Below are 22,427 nucleotides of genomic sequence, written 5' to 3'. Positions count from 1 at the left end.
GCCTAGTGTTCTGTGTGTCTGTGATATGCACCAAATCATTAGGCCATTCAGGGACCAGATCTAATGGTCCACTTCACATTTGATTGAAAAATCCAAGCTTTTGGGAAAGCCATCTATAAGCAAACCTTTTCATCAAACAGAAAAGCATATTGCATACAATTGGCTTTCACATTAATATCATATAATTTGTCTTATGTTTTGTAGGATGTTGCCAACAAGATGGGCTTAGACACCAGGAAGACATCTTCCCTTTGGAAAGACCAGGCACTTGTGGAGATTAATATTGCTGTTCTCCACAGCTTTCAGGTGATTGCATCCTTTGCTTAAAGTTGTTCTGAATATAGATTTCAAGGGATTTAAAGGTGTGTGCATTTTCCTCTTGGGAAAAGAGAGCCTTTTGTCATATTGGATTCACAGCAAGTTCCTTGTTTACTAAAGTAATCTCATCTCCACAAGCGCCCTTCTGAGTTATATGCTCAATGTAGAACTACACATCGTAAACAAAGCTTAATAAAATGTTGACATTTTCATGGCTGTAGTGCAAAGCGATAATATGGGGTACTTTAAGAACAGATATTAACTGCACCAATATTCAGATAACACAGATAAAACACATAAGAATAAAACACAAATTAGAACAGATGGGGCAAGTAAATTACAATGTAGGCCTTATGGAAAAGCTAAAGAATAAAAGGAGTTTTAAGAAGTGGTTTAAAGTGTTCCAGACTATGGGCAGATCTAATGTTAAAAGGCCCATAATTCAGAGCATTTTTATCTCTCATAATTCAATTAACTTCCTGAAAATTCAAGTGAAATTGGAGAACCTCCACAGAATCCAGTCTTTCGATAAAACAATTTAACATAGCTATTTGTGTTCCACAGAATGGAAGAGTGACGAGAGGAAAGCTGTTTGTAAAGAAAAGTCTTACAATGTCCCATTTTCAGTTTGCTAAAATAAACATTGTGGATAAAGCAATAATACTTTGGTCATGTTAAACCTTTGTGGTCAAAGTACAAAACTGTTTGGAGCAAAATAATTTCCTCAAAAATTACCCAATATACTCATTGTCCAGGATGAAGCATGGTGGTAGCAGCATGATGCTCAGGGCATGTTTTTAATCAGCTGCAAATATTGAACAGTTCATAATTGATCATAGAGCTGAATGCAAGATTAGTGTTAAAGTAAACATGCTGCCCTGAAAAACATTGGAGCACAGCTTGAATGGCTCTGTGAAAATTTAGATTCATTCTGAAGTTGTGACAAGACTAAGACATTTCTTTTTATAAATTAAGCTATTTTACAAAGAATATCAAAAATAAACTTCAGCCTTTAGAACAGAACTATGTTAGAAATTTTCTCTCAAGATTTGATTTAAATGGCAACAAAAGGTGGAACAAAATTGTAGTGGGCCCAGCATATAAAACAGTCATACTTATGTAAGTTCTAGTAAAATAAAAATCATGTGTTATTTTGCTGCTTTATTTAATATGAACATTTTGTGTTGTTCTACTTAATACTTGAACTGTGTGTGGGTGAAAAAGTCCAAAATACAAGAGGTATGATTTCTTTTGCAAAGAAATGTTCAGTTTCTGAAGCAAACTGGCAATTAGAATTGTTTTTTTGTTTTTTTTGCATGTCAGTATTCTTTATCACTGGAGGATTAACCTAATTTCCAGTTCTAACAGCCTTCCACAACTTGTTCCTCTTGGCTAAACATGATAAGGGCATTTTGGGAAGAATAAAAGCTAATGACTCAAGATCCCTATTACCCATGTTTAGAGCTGTGCGTTTTCTCAGACCAGCTAATTTGAATTTGCTCTGTTGGGCCACTTTTTTTTTTCTATTATGCTTTTTCAAATGTTTTGTGTACTATACATTATAATGGGATGACATGTGCCTCCCACAGTGGTTTCTCCCGCGTTGGCAAGTTATGCAGTGATCTGAGTGGTTTTATTTAACAAAAAATGTATCTGTTTTGTTGGAAATTTTATTGTAATATTGGTTTGTAAAGTTGCATTATGAAGAATATATATTTCCTTATGTCTACATGTCAAAAATCCAAATACAGACTACCTAAAAACTGTTACATTTAGGGAATAAACATACTCATTTTGCAGAATATATTATATTTTGCCAATAACTGTGTCCGACTTGCAATCTGTTAAATTGGCTTTATTTTTTTACCAGTCAGTGATATGTGTAGTATCCACAGTATTATTTCAAAACCACTGAATTGAGCAGTGCTTGACAACATATGGAAAAGGGACTCGCATTCATTAATTTTGGGTACTAGATGCGTTGCGCAACTTTATTTGAGTCATTCTTGGTAAACCTGAATCCATGTAATGACACACTTATTGCATAGTTCTTTTTTTAAGGATTGGGAAGTTTATTTCCAGGTCCCTTTGTTCCGTACGTTTCTTCATTTTCCATTCCTTACTTATAAAATATTACCTTTCCTCCCATATTCTTGCTTTATACTTCAGACTTGTAAAGTGACCATAGTGGACCATCATTCAGCCACAGAGTCCTTCATGAAGCACATGGAGAATGAATATCGGGTGAGAGGAGGCTGCCCTGGAGACTGGGTGTGGATTGTGCCTCCAATGTCAGGAAGCATTACTCCAGTCTTTCACCAAGAAATGCTCAACTACCGTCTCACACCTTCCTTTGAGTACCAGGTGAGAGGGATGCAATTAAAAAGAACCCCTGCAGACCAAGAGTGGCTGCCTTAGATGTGAAACATTTTTTTTTGTTAAAAAATGTCTCATTTTTTATTTATTTATTTTTTTTTTCTGTGTGCAAAAGCCTGATCCTTGGAACACCCATGTGTGGAAAGGAGTCAATGGGACACCCACAAAGAAAAGAGCCATCGGATTTAAGAAGCTTGCCAAGTAAATATGCTTGCTAATATTAAATTAGTGATTTTCTTTATTGGCTCACTCAAAGGGCCAAGTATACATTACAGCCCCAAATGTCAAAGACAATAGATTGTGTGTAATGCTAATTTACACAAGTAATCACTCTACTGATAAAAGCAAGACCCATGAAAGGGAGGCTAATGTGCTCAGCAGTGAAATTCATCCAATCAACCCCTCTGGGAGTAATCAGAGTTCTGTCAGTTTTCTTGTCTGTGCATGTATGATCTGCTATTAATATAATTGCCTCAAGGAAAGTACAAGCTAGGTAATCAGTATTACCACCCATCCGTAGCTACCTGCAACAGCAGCTCAATAACAATTGCTTTGTGATCATGGCAGGAGACACAATGACTCCACACTGTGCCCCGAATTAGCTTACCTGGATGGTTCAGATGCTTGCTCTTTTTATTTTCTCTGCATCTCATTCGCGTCGTCTCTCTTTTATCCCCTCCACAGGGCTGTGAAATTTTCTGCAAAGCTAATGGGGCAAGCCATGGCCAAGAGGGTTAAAGCCACCATACTGTTTGCTACTGAAACAGGAAAATCACAAGACTACGCCAAAACTCTCTGTGAAATCTTCAAGCATGCCTTTGATGCCAAGGTACTCTTGCGCCTACCTTGCATCAGTGTTTCCAAAGGTTGAGCAAGATGTTTTGATCGATTTCAGCAAAATCTAATTGGAAAAGTACAAATTCAAACAATTCCTCTCTTCTCTCTGTCCCCTGTCTGATGAAGCCAATTAAATACAAACTGAGACTTGCAGAGAAAAACTGAAAAGTTTTTATTTTCCGATGTCATCTTTTTATCATGCAGTGAAGTGTCAGAGTTCTGGACCAATTTTACTCACTGAGGCATTGAACAGATAGTAGTTTAAGACAACATCCTGAAACACCTTTGGCTGTGCAAATCTGTTAAGGAGGAAAAGATGCTGCTCTCTATCATGTACTTGGTGCATTTCCTCTAGGGTGCATCTTGATTCTCCTGTTTTCGCAGTGTGATCAATTACACAAGAAGACAGTCATGCATGCAATTGTGCGTCACAGAGAGTGGGTGTGCACAAATGGAGGGCAGATGTGAACGCCTGGGGCAAACTTTTGTTGTTGAAGGGCTAAAGCCTGTTTCCTCTTCACGCCTTTTGCTTGTGCAGCTTTGCATGTGTGTGTATGAAATCGGTGCGTGGCCCATGGCAGACACGCACCCTACTGAGTTGTGTGCATCATGGCTACTGAATGTGCGTGGCAGCAGCATATTATCATCTCGTTAGAGGTGAAGACAGAGTGGTCATTACAACCTACTCCTTTGCCAGCGGCTGTGTGTTCGGCCCTAATTTACAGGCTCAAGGCATCTGTTGAGTGGAGTGTGCAGAGAGGAGTGAGATGAAAACTAGAACATATTGGTAGCTGAGATCTACCAATATGTTCTAAGGAGAGATCTTTCATCTGCAGGTCATGTCCATGGATGAATACGATGTGGTGGACTTGGAGCATGAGACGCTGGTTTTAGCTGTAACCAGCACATTTGGCAATGGAGATCCACCTGAAAACGGAGAGGTAAAGTTCCTCAAAACGTATTTTCAAATTATCATAGCACAATAACAATCTTTCACTTGCTGGTGCAGAAATTCGGAGCTGCCTTAATGGAAATGCGCCACCCAACTTCCAACACAGAGGACAGAAAGTGAGTACAACTGTGCCCTCTTGACCCTCATTTTTTTTAAGAAATATTCCTTCTCACCCCTCTGTTTTTCCGTATCAACAGGAGCTACAAGGTCCGATTCAACAGCGTGTCTTCTTACTCAGACACTAGAAAGTCCTCCAGTGATGAACCAGAGGCCAAGATCAATTTTGAGAGCACAGGACCTCTTGCTAATGTCAGGTAAATTTGTTAAGAATCAATTTTGTCATTATAACTAAAAGCTTTCTCAAAAAATCCCATCAAATTCACAAGAAAGTCACATGTGAAACCCATGTACCATATTGAAACCACATTATGTGGTTCACACAAACATTCATGTGTGAATGACATGTAAATGATGTGAATCACATGTAAAAGCACATGTATACATGCGATTTTGGAACATTTCATGGTAAAAGAAAAAACTGTGATCCCCATGTTTTCATGTGAAAAAACAGGAAACATGTATGTTGGATACACATACATGTGTATTCCATATAAATTATGTGCATGTGATATACATAGATGTGATATACATGTATGTGATACCTATGTAGCTATACCTGTATGTCACAGCATTCGCCTGTGACATACATGTGATATCCCAGGCATATCAGTATGTTGTGCTCCACTCAAAGGGCTTTACACGAGAATCACATTCACCACTGACAAATGCACACATATTTATGCACTAATACGCAGATTGGTAAGTTGGAATCAAACTTACAACCTTCCGACCACAAGACAACTACTCTGCCCACATAGCCACAGTCACTCTGACTGGTTTTCTCAAGGTTTACACATTTGAAAGACATGCATCATAAAATAGTTGAAAATATATACATTTATAAAGTAATAGGAACCACATTTCTTTACCATGAAAATGTCCAAATTCTTCATGTAATTCTCTTTTTATAACATGGGATGAATATGATGAATATGAGGTCACATGTTGATCTCATATAATTTTATTAGTCATAGCTGCACACCAAAATAAAGTTGCTGCTATGAATAAAGAGTTCCAGGACAGTTTATGTATATATATATATTTATATAACTATTTATTTCTGTTTGAAACTGAAGCAACTTTTAACATCTGAGCATGACACCATACAGATGTGACCCAAATCAGACCCAGACAACCAACAGAGGGGGAAAAAAGAACTTCAGGTAAAACCTCAGCGACTGGGCTTTCACATTGTTTCCGGAGCAACTATAGCATTCGACTGTGACCCTTCTGAGTCTCCTTAATGTCTTCAAGGAGGCTTAGAACACACTCACATGTTGGCATTGGTGGCTTGTATGGGGTCTTCTTAGACTTGGTAATAACCACAGGTGAAGGCTCTGTGAGTGGTGGTGCTCAGGTGGTGTGTTTCCTTCTCCAGTGCTGAAGGTGGTGAGGTCTCTGGCGGTTCTGCTGTCTTGTCCCATTCATTCCTCGTCTGAGCTTTACTGGATTGGTGGCTTCAAACAAAATAGAAAAATTAATAAAACAAAGCTCTTATGATCTTTTACATTGGTGTGTAATTTGTCAGAATGGCATGGGTGCCCTGCTCTAACAACTGTTCTGCTCAATAAAGAAGCACAACATGATGGTGTTTGGTGACTAATTAGACTAAGAACACACTTAAGTTAATAAAAACTATGATTCTCTTGGCATTTAAAAGGAAAATCACAGTTATTAAAAACAATAACAGGTAAATTTATATTTTTGACCTGGGAGAATAAAAACGTCAATGATAACTTATGATGTCATCATAATAATGAACTCAATCATCAGTCACTGATGACTGCACACGCTCCGTACACAAAGGGAGAGGAGAGAAATGGTCGTTTTATTATAACTATCTTCAAAACCGGCCTTCTTTGTTTGTGTTCAATCACACTCTCCGTGGTTCTTTGAGTCTCAAAACCTCAGAAATGGTTCTGTAACACTTCCCAGACTGATAGACAGCAATTACTTTGTCATCTGCTCTTTTTTTAGGTTGGGGCATGTGATGTTTTTTGAGACATTTTAGCTTGTTTGATAAAATAATTTGACAGCGGTTGTAAATTACTGTGATGTGAAACATTAAGTGTGGCCAAAATGATAAACTGCGTGAAACTGGAAGGAGTTTTGGGGCTACATTTTCATAGCCATGTACTTGTCTGAGCAGTATTGGGTTTCATGACACCAAACAGAAATGAGGAAAATATAAAGGATTGAGACAGATAAATGGGATTCAGGACAGAAATCTGATTTCTAGTCCATTAACTTGAGTTTTTCCTTGTCTGAAGAGGAAAATTTCCAGCTGAACTGAATTGTTACATGATGTAACTTGTATTTTACATGTCACCGCTTTCATTCATTAATACTTTTCTACTTCACTGATCCCTGCCTGCAGGTTCAAAAGTTTGCCAGCTGTGCGCCCTTTGTCATCAAGCTCACACTGTATTTTGAAACTGAAATTGCCTCCACCTCTACTAGTTTAACCTCAAACAATCCTTGCAGCATCGTCTTAAATCACGTATCCTTCTAATTGATGCTAAGAAGAATATTCCTTGAAATGTTGCTCTTTAGTCATACCAGCATGTTGCCTTTAGGTTCATATAGCAATGTTTCTACATGCTATATGAAATCTGCTGTGGATTTGTTACTATTAAGTGTCACACTAAAAGAAAAACTTCTCAAAATGAAGATACTGTGAATAATTGTTCAATCATCTGTTCCAGACTGTGATGTTTGATGTAAGGGTTTTAAGCATATTTTGCACCCTGGGACACTGCATTATTTAATGCTCATGTCAGCAGATTTTGATTAAAGATTATTAATCTCAGAACGAAGCTCAAAACTTTCTCACCTTAGAGGCTATATAAAGAGATTAACTACTCAATGGGGATGATAAACATCCCAGTGTTGCATTACAGAAATATACATTATAAGAAAGTATTTGCCATCTTACAGAGTTTGTTTCAGATCATCAGTCAAAATCATCGTTCTAATTATCAAAGAGCAACCAAGATCTAAATAAATTCAAGAATGAGACATTGTTTTTGTTGGCACCCTTTTTTCTTGAAAGACTCACATTGCCATTTCTATGTGTTTTGGACTCCAGTGAACAAAAATGAGTGTCATTATTCACAAATCAAGAAAACATGGAACAATAGTGAAATAATACCAAAATCACGGCAAATTCACTCATCTAGGAAGTCACAAATGATTAAAGGACAGCATAAAAATGGGCTAACAATGACATCCATGAGTGTTCTAAGCCCAAAGCTGATGCTGATCATAAATGATAAAATTTGACCATACTGTCATAATACACTAATATTATGGGATAAAACTAACACAGCATTGCAGTAAAGGAAAATAGTATTGAGATGGTAGTGGTAATGTGAAAGTCTGTTTTTATTTTTTTGTTTTTTATTTTACTATTTCAGGACCTGGACGGCTTGCCGTAAGTGATGGAATCATGAAAAAAAAAAAAAAAAAAACTTTTGTTTTGTCTCAAGTTAAAAGCATTATGCAATGCTTTAAACTCAGCATTGCATAATAGTGTATGAAATAGTTTGATTGGTATTAAGGTTTCTAAAAGTGACATACCAGCCTTGTAAGCTAAAACATGTTGGATCAACATGTTTACCAACAACAATAAAGGTTCTGTAGTGACAGTTGTTGGTCCTCCGTCTTTGTGTTTTGCTTTTAAGTCATATCTTTCTGTTTGTACTTTTGATGCATTCATTGTTGTATAGGTTCTCAGTGTTTGGCCTTGGCTCCCGGGCCTACCCACACTTCTGCGCCTTTGCCCACGCTGTGGACACGCTTTTTGAAGAGCTGGGGGGTGAGCGCATCCTACGCATGGGAGAAGGAGATGAGCTGTGTGGCCAGGAGGAATCGTTCAGAACATGGGCCAAGAAAGTTTTTAAGGTTTGTTCCTTAGGTGAAGAGCTCAAGTGCTTGTGTTGTGGTTGGATAAAGTGCATCGTGACATTAAAAAAAAATAAATAAATGTTGGTTACCTTCCAAGGCAAATTTTAAAAGCCTGCGGCCACAGAGCATCACAAACAACACCAAAAAGCCATCGAACGCTTTCAAACAACTTTACCTTATAAAGTGACACTTTTATGTTGTTTGATAAAACCTTGAGACAGTAAAAGGAATTATTGCTGTCTGATTTCTAAAGTGTTCAAGTAAATTTCAAGTAGATTTATTATGCAGTAGATTTGAAGTTATTTTTGTTTGTTTTTTCTAACAGCGATGTTCTTTCCTGTGGTTGACATTGCTTTACAGGCTGCCTGTGATGTGTTCTGTGTTGGTGATGATGTAAACATTGAGAAGGCCAATGACTCCTTGATCAGCAACGATCGCAGCTGGAAGAAGAGCAAGTTCCGCCTGACGTACACGGCCGAGGCCCCTGCGCTGACTGAAGGTAGTAATCGTGTGGGAGCATAGCTACGAACTGCTAAGGGGTGACTTGATTTTAAGCGGACAATAAGTGCTGATAAGTAGCTTTACACAAAATAACTGTGATTTATCAGTGACTCAGCTATTACATCACCTGGAGATGTGATCCGAGGCTTGACTGTGGAAAGAGATTTTAATGCAATTTCAAGCGATTTTACCTTTCTAAAGGCTTGAGTCAAAAATAACACATTTGGTCTGTTCATGTGAGAAGCTCAGCTTTATAAATGATGTTTTCATTGCAGATAAGGGTGTAAAAGGATTCTAATATATAAGGAATTCTGTTTATTTATGTAAATTAATGTTTACCAGTGATTTAGTCCCAAAGCAGTATAAGCAAAAATAGTATGGATAACTGCAATTTAGAAGCCAATAACCGTTTTCTGTCAAGTTGCCACCCACACAAATATTCTACTTGGACTAAGAGAGTTGAGGCTGCAGTCAGTTGTAGAGAAATATTGAACCGAGATGCACAAACAGAGGCAAGTTTAATATCAAGTAAGAGGACCCAGAAAAGCAGCGAAGTTCTGATTGTTAAATCAGAGTGCATTTACAAATGCATCTAAACGAATTAATATATAATTGAAAGGTTATTTCAGTAAATAAAATCAATGCAAGAAGCTCATAATAAATGAATTACAAACAAATATTTTATCATGTCTAAATAATAAAATATTTTCTTGGTTGTCAGCAGAGGAAAGCATAAAGCATGCTAATGTTTCCTGGTTGACCACTGAAGATGTTTTTTATGTTATCACTTTCTGAATAAACTATGGTTTTTTTCAGTTTGAAGCCATTATTATCAATAGTATACCTCATTTTTCTTTAATTTTCTTTTCTGACTTGAAAATGTTTTTGCTCTGAAAAGATGCAACAGTTCAGCATGCTGCACTTATGTTGGCTTAAACATACCCCTGTAAAGTTAAAACTGATATACAGTTGCATTTTTGTGTCTCTTATGGTAATTGTTTATCACAGGTAAATATTGATCATTTACATGACGACTTTTTGGTCAATAGTTGCCAAGCTATAAAAACAATAATATAACTGTAATTTTAAAGTGTGAAACCATATTTTCTATCAACTAACCACCCACACAACAGTGGAGTTGCCTTGAAGTATTGATGAGGAAGCAACAAACAGCTTTCCTGCAGTTGTGCAAACTAATGGCTCAGAAATACAAAACCTGGGAGAATTAGGAAACAAAAGGGTTGAAACTAGAAAATTACTACTAGCACACTTACAGTAGAGGACAATTAAAATATTTACTCTGTTATGTATTGAAAATCTGAAGAACTACTGTAAAATGAGATGATTCTTAACATTAAAAATAACATTTAATTGTGAAATGTGGTAATTTAATCTCTTAGAGTTGTGCTATACTATTTACACATCTGTCTGCAATTGGGAAAAGCAAATGCCAAGAGGCAGATCATACAGTTTACATAGAAAATAAGAGGCATTAAATGTGATAGTTTGCAATGAAAAATAACCATGGATAAAAAAAACATGGTGATTATTAAAAAAATTGAATAAAATATCTTTGTTTGTTATTGTTAATATTATCCTCTGTAAAGGTTACAATTAGTGTAATGGTGTTTGCGATGCACCCACGCACTAATTAGTTCTACTGCATTGTTCATCTGTGGATAAGCTCATTCTATCTAGAAGTTGTTTACAAATATATACAATAAACATAGTTAATAGAATATTTTAAAATCACTTCTCCCCTCTTTACTAGAGATAATTGTTTTTCTTTTTTTTATTTCCACCAACTCAGATTGGCTCTTGCCCCCCACACCAATAAGTAATAATAACTGAAAAAATAAAATAAAATATTCTCTATCTTTGTGTAAAGGTCAAAACTCCAGCAAACCCTGAAGTTTAATGAAGCAGCTTTATTAGAAGACAGACAAGTTTCAGTCTGTGACTCTGAAGAAAGTTGGTATTTTAATAAAAGTGCCTCCTAGACCTTAAGGAGTCACTGGAGATTCCTCCTTTCTGGACCTCTTCCACACACCTTAGGATTCAGTGAAACTGTGCTAGAAACAATTTAAATATCTGTGTAATAAATGTATAAAATACTTTTCAAATGGAATTCCTAAAAACCTTTTGATGATGTTCTAACTTATGGAGAAAGTCAAAACTAAGTGGATGAATGACAGAAAGCTTAATCAAATAAGGATGCTGTGCTACAAAAAAATAAAAATCACGTAATCTAAAGAAATTCTGTCATTGTGGTTAAGATAATTAACATATGAATATTTTTTAGAATCTTACCTGGTTTTCCGATTTCATGCTTTCATGAATAGTTTGTAATACCTGTAATAAAATGTAATTTCTGCCTTACAGCATTATACAGCGTCCAAAAGAAGAAAGTATATGGAGCAATGATGATTGAAGCTCAAAACCTACAAAGTTCAAAATCAAAGTAAGTTCTTGCTTTAGCTATAATATGAAATCCATTCAGTGTATTCTTTGTGCACAACTTATTCATTCTGGAGAGTGAATGAAACAGATGAAAAAGGGTGCAATATTTGTCTCTTTCTTTCCTGTAAACCTCTACTCTTTTTTTTTTTTTCCTTCTAGTCGCTCCACCATATTAGTGAGGCTCGACACAAACAACCACGACAGCCTGCGCTACAAGCCTGGTGACCATCTGGGCATCTTCCCTGGCAACCACGAGGACCTGGTAACAGCACTCATAGATAAACTGGAGGATGCTCCGCCTGTCAATCAAATCGTCAAAGTGGAGTTCCTGGAGGAGAGGAACACGGCATTAGGTGGGTGATGTTATTAGCAACGTCACGCCACTGTGTGAATGCAGGGGGCGTGTAACCAGGAGGCTTGCAGTTCAAAATGTGGGAACGAGGTGAAAATGGAAATGTTAATAAGATACAGTTTTTCTTGCCTGAATAGACTATAAAGTTACACTTGCAGAAGGAATCTATACTCTGAAATCTTTCAGTTTTGGCACTTGTGGTAACACTGGGTGATGCAACTAAGCGACAGATTAGATTTAAAACACTGCCTGACAAATTGAGCCATTTTTGAGGGTTTTGTTTCCTCTCTGGTGAGATGATATTTACCAGTGTGCAACAGCAACCATACAATGACTGTAAAGGGATTTTGTTACTCATTTATTCCTACACAGCAGTTTAGTATTTACAAACCAAATAGTTTTATATATGTTTCAATGTTTACAGAATTAATATAAAATAAAAATTAATGCCATCGCTACAGAAATTACAGTTGTTGACTAAAATTAGTAAATTAATATAAATATACACCAACCTATATAAGACTCTATTGACATTATTATTATTATTATTATTATTATTATTATAAATTATTAAAATTTATTAACACCAAGTTTTGTTATCAAAAGTTTCCACTTTTTAGACACTATTGAGGTTTATTAGATTTTCTAGCACTACATAATATGACTAAAACATTCTGTATTTATAAAACTTTACAAACCTAAAACGGATAGATCTTTATACATTTTGTGTTTAACACAGTGCATTTGTGTCAAATGATTAGATGCATAATCAGGCCAGTTTTAAAATACGATATTGTGCCTACATGAGGTTACCCCTCTAACCTCAACTATGCACTTTCTATCAACCAACTATGTGCATGGATTCAAACCATAAGCTGAAACCTTTAACTTCTTGTAGCATGGAGGGGATTTAAACTTGGCAAATGTAGAGAAACACGACAGAATAATTGGTTTTTAACATCGACTGGCTCAGCATGTGCAAATAAACTCGGCATATAAATATTTTCCACCAGGATTCATTTTAATGGCCCATTTTATGTGAAGTAGTTATACAGCAGATTTCAAAATAACATCGAGATATTATCTTATAACAAGATAAAACCTACTCCTTGATTAGAAAATAAAAACAATATCTTTGTAATTTTGAAGCCTTGTTGACTTAATGCAACCGTTAACATTTGAGTTGTGTACGTAGATCAAATTTGATCTTCCATGGTATTTGGTCTCATGTAACACAATGGCTGCAGTTTTAATATAAAAATAGAATGCTACGCAAACTTTTATATTCCCTTTTGGATGCACGCAACTACATTTTGCAAGTTGCTGTTGCTCAAAAACAAGCTAAAATAGTGGGTTGTTTTAGGAGAATAACTACAACCAATGTTTACATTCATGCATTGGTATAACTAATCTGAAATGACAATTTTTTTACTGTTTGTGTTTATGTGCAGGTGTTATAAGTAATTGGACCAATGAGACACGTATTCCTCCCTGCACTATCAACCAAGCTTTTCAGTACTTTCTGGACATCACCACTCCACCGACCCCTGTGCTGCTGCAGCAGTTTGCAGCTCTGGCAACCAATGACAAGCAGAAAAGAAAATTAGAAATCCTCAGTAAGGTACATTTAAATGGCATTTCATGGCTTTCCTCTTACAATCAACAATTATTGAGATATTAATAATTTTCACAGATTTGTGGCCACAAATGTAAAGGGTTCATTTAAAACCTTTTTATATTTTTTTCAATTTTTAGCTTAATACTTGCAAAAATGTGGCTTTGACATTTTCATTTAATCTTCCATTTGCATGAGCCCCTCTCCCTTGACCCTGCAAGGATAAGTGGGGATAGACAATGGATGAATGATTTTCAAATCTAACGTCTTTCATTCACCATGTGCCTAAGATTTAACAGTAAACATCACCTTTATTATGTTTGCTAAAGTATGGGAGATGGTTTTCAGTGTCTTAAAGGATATTTGATGCACTTTGCACGATTGAAAATGGGTACAGTAGGAGCTAACTGGAGCCAAATCAGAGCTGTTGATCGCTCTAACCCAGGAGTCCTCCCCCCATTGTGGTGCCTCCCACAAGTCACCCTCAATTTTTGTTGATGTGTGAAAAAGGCTGGAGGAGGCCAAGAAATGACTCATGCATAGAATCACTGTCACTAATGTGAGAGAGAAAGATGGAGGACTTCTAAATTTGTAAAATAAAATGGCACAGTACAGTCAGCATTGCAGATCATTTTTGATTTTTAGTTCCGATCTCAGATCTCTTAGCTGTGTTGCCAAAGGTTACCTATCTATCATCACTTAGGATGTCAGAATAAGACGATAAACTTGTTTCACAAGTGTGGCAGAAAGTTTAAACACTTTTTGGTTTGCAAAAGTCACTTTTGTAATGTTTAGAGCCCCCTAACTTCATCTGTTTTCAAGGTGAAAAAGGTCAGTCCTCAAGGTTCTTTGCAAAATTCACTTGCTGTTCAAAAACTGATTTAGACTCAGAATTGTGGATTCCACAGACGTCCTGATGAACCAGGTCTCTCATTAGTGGCTTGAAAACAAAACAATGTTCAATTTATTGCTTTCTTAGCCTGGAGGCAATGCCCCAAATTCATCACCACTAAAATACCAGTAACACAAAACAGTTGAGGTCTGAATGGTGACAAGCTCTGCTTGTTGCTGTTTCATACTTTTGATGCAGAAATGTTTAAGTGACTAAAAAAAGAAGAAATTCTTCTCTTTTTTTCTCAGCCTTTCACTGCAAATGCATTACATATATGCAAAAGACAGCAAGATAAATCAACGCATAAAAATTGTTATTTTGATGCAGTCTGTTTATCACACTGTTACGTTCTTGAAAACCCAGGGTTTGCAGGAGTATGAGGAGTGGAAGTGGTACAACAACCCTACACTAGTGGAGGTGCTGGATGAGTTCCCCTCCATCCAGATGCCATCGACTCTGCTGCTCACTCAGCTTCCCCTGCTGCAGCCTCGCTATTACTCCATCAGCTCTTCTCCTGATCTGTATTCAGGAGAGATTCACCTCACAGTGGCTGTGGTCTCTTATCGTACCAGAGGTGAGAATCCACCAGTACTTGAAAGTTGTGTATATGGTGAAAGCTTTTACATAGTTTAGGATTTTTTTATTTCCAAGTGGGTGAGGGTCCCAGAATGTCAATTGCATAATCTGGCCCTGCACATCATTCTTACAGACCTACATTTGCTGACAGCATCTTACATGGGTAATGCAGGAAATGGCTACAGATCAACCAATGTTTACTAGTATTTGCACTATTTTAGCACATTACTATGATTGGATGACCACTTGCTGTATTACAGTGATTTTTTCCCCCCTTCTGTAAGAAAAGATAAGAAATGGCTTTAGCCTTGTAGGTGTGCTAGGGCCACTCTTCTCCTGTTAGTGTGTGCACTTCAAATGAGTGGGAGGCAGGTTGGAGAGAAAAAGGTAAAGTGATTACTTGGTAATCATCTGTTTCAGGTGGGCAAGGACCTATCCATCACGGAGTATGCTCATCGTGGCTCAACAGGATAGAGAAAGGAGAAATGGTACCGTGTTTTGTCCGAAGGTAATGACTAAAATAAAAAGCATTCTTGTCAAAAACCTAGTGTAAAATTCATGCTTCTTTAAATTAAAAGAAAAAATAAAATTCTGACAAACCATCCTTCAGCCAACACTCCCTTCACTCCATTCTGGTGTAACTTTATCACTCCTATACAAAATCTTTTCCCAGTCATTATAGTGTTTAATAATTTTAATAAATTTAAATTCCACATGAAGATGTATTGTTGTTTTTTTTACAATTTAAAATAGTTTTTATTTTTACTAAATGAGGCTTGCAAGAATACCCAAAGCAAAGTCTGACTGACAAGTGCTTAGGAAGCTAACCTGTCTGATGATTACACAGTCTGCTTACTTTTCAAAATAAGAGTAAGCTTGGCACCAAATAAGCATATGTAGTTTTAGTGTGTGAGCAGCACTTAGGCCAAAGATATGACTTTCAACCGACATCACACTGCTGCCACGATTAAGGCCTTGATCTTCTTGTACAACTCCACTGCTTTCTGTACATGAACACACTGGGGTTATGTGATGAAATGTTTTTATCCTTTGTGTCATTGTAGCGCACCATCATTCCAACTTCCAAAAGACAACAAAGCACCATGTATCCTCGTGGGTCCAGGAACAGGCATTGCCCCTTTCAGAAGCTTCTGGCAACAAAGACTATACGACCTTGAGCAAAATGGTGGGCCATTTTTACCTGTTTGTTCAATCAGTAATTGAGAAGAATCTCACCACAACGTTCTGTGAAAGGCTTGTGAAAGTGTCATTGTAAATTTATTGGATTTTCAGATAATTGCTTTTCAGTGTTCTGTTTAAATCAAGTCATTTGCAATGACTCGGTTTGCATTGATTCTATTGCAATTTCATTTTTCATTTTTTGTCATCTCTAAGGGATTAAGTCTTGCCCCATGATCCTGGTGTTCGGTTGTCGACAGTCTGAGATGGATCACATTTACAAGGAAGAGACTCTCCAGGCCAAGAACAGAGAAGTGTTCAAAGATCTCTATGCTGCGTACTCCAGAGAACCTGGCAAACCAAAGGTAAAACCACCAATAGTCATTTGAAAGTAACTTGAGAGGTTTACTTCACTCTTACTTTGATTACTTTGACTGGCTAAACAATTCTTGATATCTATAAAGAATACAAATTAAATCTGCAGGTCATTTATTTTTATATGAATTATATGAACTGTATTTTTTAGCATTTTCAACATTTTGTTTATCTTTGTCACATGTTGAAGCGCAATTAACTTCCACATCACCCCCTTTTGGTTCTTACATTTTGTCTCTAACTACTCCAGAAATATGTACAAGATGTGCTGCGTGAGCATCTGTCTGAAACTGTGTACCAGTGCCTGAGGAAGGAAGGAGGGCACATCTATGTGTGTGGGGATGTAACAATGGCAGGAGATGTTCTGAAGACCATCCAGCAAATCATCAAGCAGCAAGGTCAAATGAGCATAGAAGATGCTGGATTCTACATCAGCAAGCTTAGGGTAAGAAGCTACTGCTCTATTCATTGTAATGGTCTATTACTGGAAATGCTGAATTGCACAAATGTTGAATTGCTTCTAATTGATGTCTAGTAGATTCTTTCCTGTCAAAATGTATCAAATAAGTCAAAATTCTGTAGATCTATACTTTTTGATAAAGTCACTTGCTATCCATTGGGTATTATTTTTCAGAATTTCTCACTGTAATTTTAGTGTCACTCTCCTACCTTCACTACCTTGTTTTTGCCAGGATGAAAACCGATATCATGAGGATATCTTTGGGGTCACTCTGCGCACCTATGAAGTCACCAATCGACTTCGCTCAGAGTCCATTGCCTACATTGAAGAGAACAAAAAGGACTCAGATGAGTAAGTGCCTTGGAAGTTTTACTTTTTCATTATTTTCAATTGTAAGAGTAAATGACTGATTTCACCAAAAAAATATTGAAAGTGGTTATTCTGATAAATTGCGAATTAAACTGGAGATATACGACTAAAGACCTGATGCCTCAATTACTGTCTCACAGATTTTATGTTCCGTTATTTCATAATTTAGTTCATTTCATTTAGTACTAAATAATTAAATATTTTACAAATTATAATATGTAGTATTCACTGCAATTACTTTTGACATATGTAGTGAATACTATATATATTCATATAGATGATAAAACTGACTCAGTAAATCTGCGCTGTAGGAAGTCAGTAGTTGATATGCAGCGAGTGACGGTTGTGCTCCATTAGTGACATGCTTTTACAATTGTTAAATAAATGGTAAATTGAATTTATACATCACTCTTCTAGTCACACTGACCACTTGAAGCACTTTACACTTGAGCCACATTTCCCAAGTCACTCTCAATAACATTCATACACCAACACACTTGGCAACTCAAGGTTGCAACAGGTAGGAGAGATATTGTTGCATTTCTACATAGACATAATTTCCTGAAGGACTGGTGTAGACATATATTATATTATATTATATTATATTATATTATATTATATTATATTATATTATATTATATTATATAGACACGTTATATCTCATCTGCTATGTGTAATTCAGCTGGACAAAGGTTTTGCCAACCAGTTGAGGGACAGCTGTTGAGTCACAATCACATAATTGAAAACTAGAAAGTTTTTATTGACAAGGATTCATTTGGTTTACACAGAAGCTACTTATTCTGTTTTTGAAATATTTAATAACATTTTGATTGCTGCAGAATCTCATGTTGTTGTTTTTAGCACTTGATTAAATCAGACAATAAAATGCAACTATGAGTTGATTCTTCACAAAAAATATTACTAAATTGTAAGGAAGCATTCAGCAAATGCAGGCTTATTCCATAAAATAGAATATGACTGAAAGGTTCCTTTGTCAGCAGTTCCGTCACCAAATGAAAGACGTTATGTCGATCAATTAGATTACGTATGTTTTAACATGTTTATATTTTGTAGTATGTTTAATACCTGCTAACAAATTATTTTCAAAAGGTACTATTAATCTGAGAAACCTGATCAGGACGTATATCCTAATTTATTGAATAAGACTGTCTGGCATTCACATGTAAGTCTCCTCCCGCCCCCATTTCCCACTCACCCTTGCATTACTACATGCTTCAAACCCCTAGAGGAAAGTTTGGCATTTAAGGATTATGAACCATATGAATGATGAAAAACTTAAGCAAATTTTAACAAAAAAAAGGAAAAGATGTATATTTTTTTTTCCCGTTTTTTAAATAATATTTTAATTGCTGACGTTCAGACGTCACAGTAGGTTTGTCTGGATTTCAGAAGATAAATCTACTAAGATGGATCTCAAACAATGAGATTAGCATTGCTATTCTCATAAGTCAACTCTGATCTGCATCCTTGGAGTTGTTTGACAGCAGCGTGTTGTCACTCCGACATCCGGATGAAAACAGAGCGGGTAGCCATAGAAACGTGTGGAGAGAGGCCTTTAAACTAACGGGATTAAAGTGAAAGCGGATGGCCCTGTTCCATTTCTGTTTTTGTTTCTGATGTTGTTTTTGCATGTTCAAGATTATACACTTCATATACCCTTTCCATGAGAGCTAAACAAGGGCCCTACATAGCCACTATGCCTCATTAAGCACCAACATAATGCATCACAGACGATGGTTCCTGTGTGGATTGTCACTTGAATTTCACATTTGGCCATCAAAGCCCCTGCTTGTTGGATGAGTAATGATTGTAACATCTTTGTTTTCATGTCTCTGTTTCTCTGTGTCTGTTTGTCTTTCTCCTTATTTTTCTTTCCTCTCTCAGGGTTTTCTGCTCATAGGTCGATGAATGGAGGCTTTGCTGAACACAACCAGTCTGAAGGACACGGCAACACTGGTTAAAGAATACTGTGCCAATTTTTGTACTGTAAAAAAAGGGTTTTGTTTCTTTTTTATATACCACTTAAACAGTTCTGTTGGGCTCTGCAACTTTGTCTGTAGCAAGTTGGACATGTTCTGTTCTGATATTGTTTTTGCTTGTTGATGATACTTCCAAAAATTTGCAAATTGATCATTATGATTCATAATGTGTGCATTTAGTGTAATGAACTGCCTCATTGTGAATGCATGACAAAGAAATTAATATAATCAAGAAATATAATATACTCTGTGTTATTGTTGCAGTTAAAAGGCTTTTATTGAGGTTATATATTTGCAAGAAAATGTGCACCATTGATTTAAAAAAAGTTCTGTATTAAATTTGTCAACTTTACATTTGGGAATGTGTAGGGACTGGTAAATCTGCTATATTTTTGGGGTTTTATTATCAATAAAGGCTTAAGAAGACAAGGTTAAGACAGTGAAGCATGTACAGGCATGTTGAGAGACAAAAACAAGAATAATTTATAAACAAGTTTGGTGTGTTGACAAATTAAAATTGTGAAAATTGTGATTTGGTCACAGCGTCAGTGAACGCATCTACTAATGTGCCACTGAGAGTTCATCAAAAGGCATCAGCTTCAGGGCAAGTGCTCTTTAGTGGGATGTTCATACTGTCATAACATTCATAACTTTTTTATGTCTCAGCTGGTGCTCTCCAAACAATAAAATCCAAGAGCTGCTCAGTTCTAAATTCAAACAGAAATATGTTTAAATCTTAAGAGCCTTGAACAAATTTAAATGTCTTTTAATGTTGTGTGAACTAGGGTACAACGTATCAAGCTTATAATTACAGTGAAGGCAATTTGTTTTATAAAGTACCCTTTAGAATTACAAATCAATAAAGTAATGCAAAACACGTAGGATCATGGCTTAAAAATGTTGGCATTTGTTGAAGGGTTCAATAGAGTGCTTTATGGAGAGGATGTCACAATCAAGATTTTTTTGTTTTATGATATTGATCCAAGTAATATAAGATTAAGTGTATGTTGATTCAGCATCTCGGATCCTTTTTACACAGAACTGATTTGCACACTGCATACCACAATTACGATAAAATTATCTCAATCAATGCATGCAAACTGTAGGCACTTCAGCAGCTCTGGAAGTTTGTTGACGTGCTTGAAAACACCAACTATATTCCTCTTGGTAGCCTCCTTTCCTCCATTGCTGGAATGTGTGAGTGTGAAACAGCCCACACATCCCCACACAACGTCTTACATAAATGTTTATATACTTGCATTATCACATGTTCACATATTGTGGGCATGGTCTTTGGCAGTTTCTCATATATTTACATCTTCTTGATTCACAAAAATGCTGGGCATGCAACATGGACTGTTCAGATCCATTCAAAATTCATCCAATGTGCTGTAAGGCTAAGCAGTAATATCAGGCAAACAAACCTCCAAAGTAGATATACAATGTAAAGCAAGTAGCTGTGATATGAGATGGTATATCTTATCATACCATACCAACTTTATTTATGAAGCACTTTTTATGGCAAGACCAAAGTGCTACACACAATCACAATCTTGTGATTATTTTTTTCTTTCCAGCATAAACGGCATCAACGATCATCATCTCCATCCTAAAACTATATTTCCCATCCTTGAAATAGTTTGGTCAGTTACCTATTTTGCTGTCTTTTTCTGGGATACTGCAGCCTCCTGGAAACATACCCCTTTTAGTTTCCTTTACTGTGTTGCTTTACCTTACTTGCTTGCAAAATTAGCTGAAAGAAGTTGGGAAGCGCCACAGCAGCTGCAAATATTTGTAGAGAGGCAGAGGTATGGAGCATTTACCAATGTCAAAGCTTAAGCAGCAAAAGAAAAACATCAGCTTTCAGGAATGGGGGGTGGAGTTATTTACTTTGCAGAACTTTAGTATAATCGAGACAATTTAGACAAGTTTGGCACATTTAATTATCTGATAAAATGCAGATAACATTTTGGTAATGGTGACTGAGATTGTTACTAAATAAAAGGCAGTTTGGTTTTAGTATAGAACAGGTACTGTAGAATAGATTCTCCATACCGAGAAAATCTGTTTCCACATTACCAAACCAGAAAACTCACCTCATGTGAACAGCTTTTAATTTTTTTACACTTTAGCTTTTGTACAGACCAAAAATTCAAAATGTAACATAATGAGCTTTAAATGTGCTTTTGGGAAGAATTCACTACTTTTTTTAAGAGTGCCAATTTATGTTTTTAAACTTTTTGCTGAGCTAATTGCATCCCAGCTGTAGCATTATATTTACTCAATTATCAGCAAGCTGGAGAGCATTTTCCCTCAATGCTGTTTTCTCAAGAATTAGCTGCCTCATAGCTAAACATTAAGGAAAGTAAATGATGCTGCCCTGATCATATCCGACAGCTGTCGACTTGCACATTCATCACCAATGAAGCTTTTAAAGAAAAATGCAGAAAATGCATTTGCAGCATCTTTACTTGTCTGCCTCTTGCCTTACATTACCTCTTTGCCAACATTTGGTACATTCATTCACTCATTCACTTGGCTTTTTGCATGTTTTCCTGTGGCTTAAGTGAGACCCCTCTCTCACTGGAAACTAAACCCGGTCTTGTTGTCAGCATGTGTACTTGCCTGCCTACTTGTGCTCCAAATTATCTCCTGTGCACATCTTTGAGTGGATGTAATCGAGCTTGATCTCAGGTATGTTTGTTCATTCCTCCTGTTGTTTCTTTCACTGTTCATTTAAAAACAATACAAAAAAAAAACAAAAACACAAATCTCAAACATGGACTTGACATTTGCACGAGCCTGCAAATTTGAGGTTGCAGATGGTGTTTTGGTAGCAGGAAACTGCCCACGTGGATTTTAGCGATGATCTCAGCAGGACAGTCCAATTGTTCTCCGTTCTAATTAAGGCTTCTGGTCAGAGAAAAGAGATCATCCCACACTGGCTTTGGTCATTTGCTGCTCTAGTCTGATTTGAATTTAAAAAATATTGTGCAAGCGCCAATAATTTTTTTTTTAAATCTTCTTTTATGACTCACTTTGCATTAACATGCTTTTTCTTTATCTTCTTAGTCCTGTGTATTAATTTCTGTATCTTCTACTCAAATTAACGATGGCATGATTAAAGGATTTAAACTGA

At 36.4% G+C, this 22,427-nt stretch overlaps 1 protein-coding gene across 2 annotated transcripts in view; it reads left to right on the top strand.

Moving 5' to 3' along the window:
* nos1 (nitric oxide synthase 1 (neuronal)) overlaps positions 1-22,427 on the top strand; it is a 55,142-nt gene extending 32,715 nt beyond the window's left edge. The window contains exons 11-30 of one of the 2 annotated variants that reach the window (XM_055039560.1): positions 205-306; positions 2,488-2,682; positions 2,810-2,895; positions 3,379-3,523; positions 4,368-4,472; positions 4,541-4,599; positions 4,681-4,797; positions 5,713-5,766; positions 8,332-8,506; positions 8,870-9,008; positions 11,393-11,471; positions 11,630-11,823; positions 13,274-13,443; positions 14,693-14,903; positions 15,326-15,413; positions 15,970-16,091; positions 16,301-16,449; positions 16,710-16,904; positions 17,152-17,270; positions 19,194-22,427. In XM_055039560.1, coding sequence (XP_054895535.1) covers positions 205-306; positions 2,488-2,682; positions 2,810-2,895; positions 3,379-3,523; positions 4,368-4,472; positions 4,541-4,599; positions 4,681-4,797; positions 5,713-5,766; positions 8,332-8,506; positions 8,870-9,008; positions 11,393-11,471; positions 11,630-11,823; positions 13,274-13,443; positions 14,693-14,903; positions 15,326-15,413; positions 15,970-16,091; positions 16,301-16,449; positions 16,710-16,904; positions 17,152-17,270; positions 19,194-19,209 — 2,520 coding nt within the window. In that variant the 3' untranslated portion in view covers positions 19,210-22,427. The remainder of the gene's footprint in view (positions 1-204; positions 307-2,487; positions 2,683-2,809; positions 2,896-3,378; positions 3,524-4,367; positions 4,473-4,540; positions 4,600-4,680; positions 4,798-5,712; positions 5,767-8,331; positions 8,507-8,869; positions 9,009-11,392; positions 11,472-11,629; positions 11,824-13,273; positions 13,444-14,692; positions 14,904-15,325; positions 15,414-15,969; positions 16,092-16,300; positions 16,450-16,709; positions 16,905-17,151; positions 17,271-19,193) is intronic. The other variant, XM_055039561.1, reaches the window with a different exon arrangement.

Source organism: Poeciliopsis prolifica, unplaced genomic scaffold (genome assembly GCF_027474105.1).
Source record: "Poeciliopsis prolifica strain line A6 unplaced genomic scaffold, Auburn_PproV2 SCAFFOLD014, whole genome shotgun sequence".
Lineage (NCBI taxonomy): Eukaryota > Metazoa > Chordata > Actinopteri > Cyprinodontiformes > Poeciliidae > Poeciliopsis > Poeciliopsis prolifica.
This window is presented reverse-complemented; position numbering and strand designations above follow the sequence as displayed.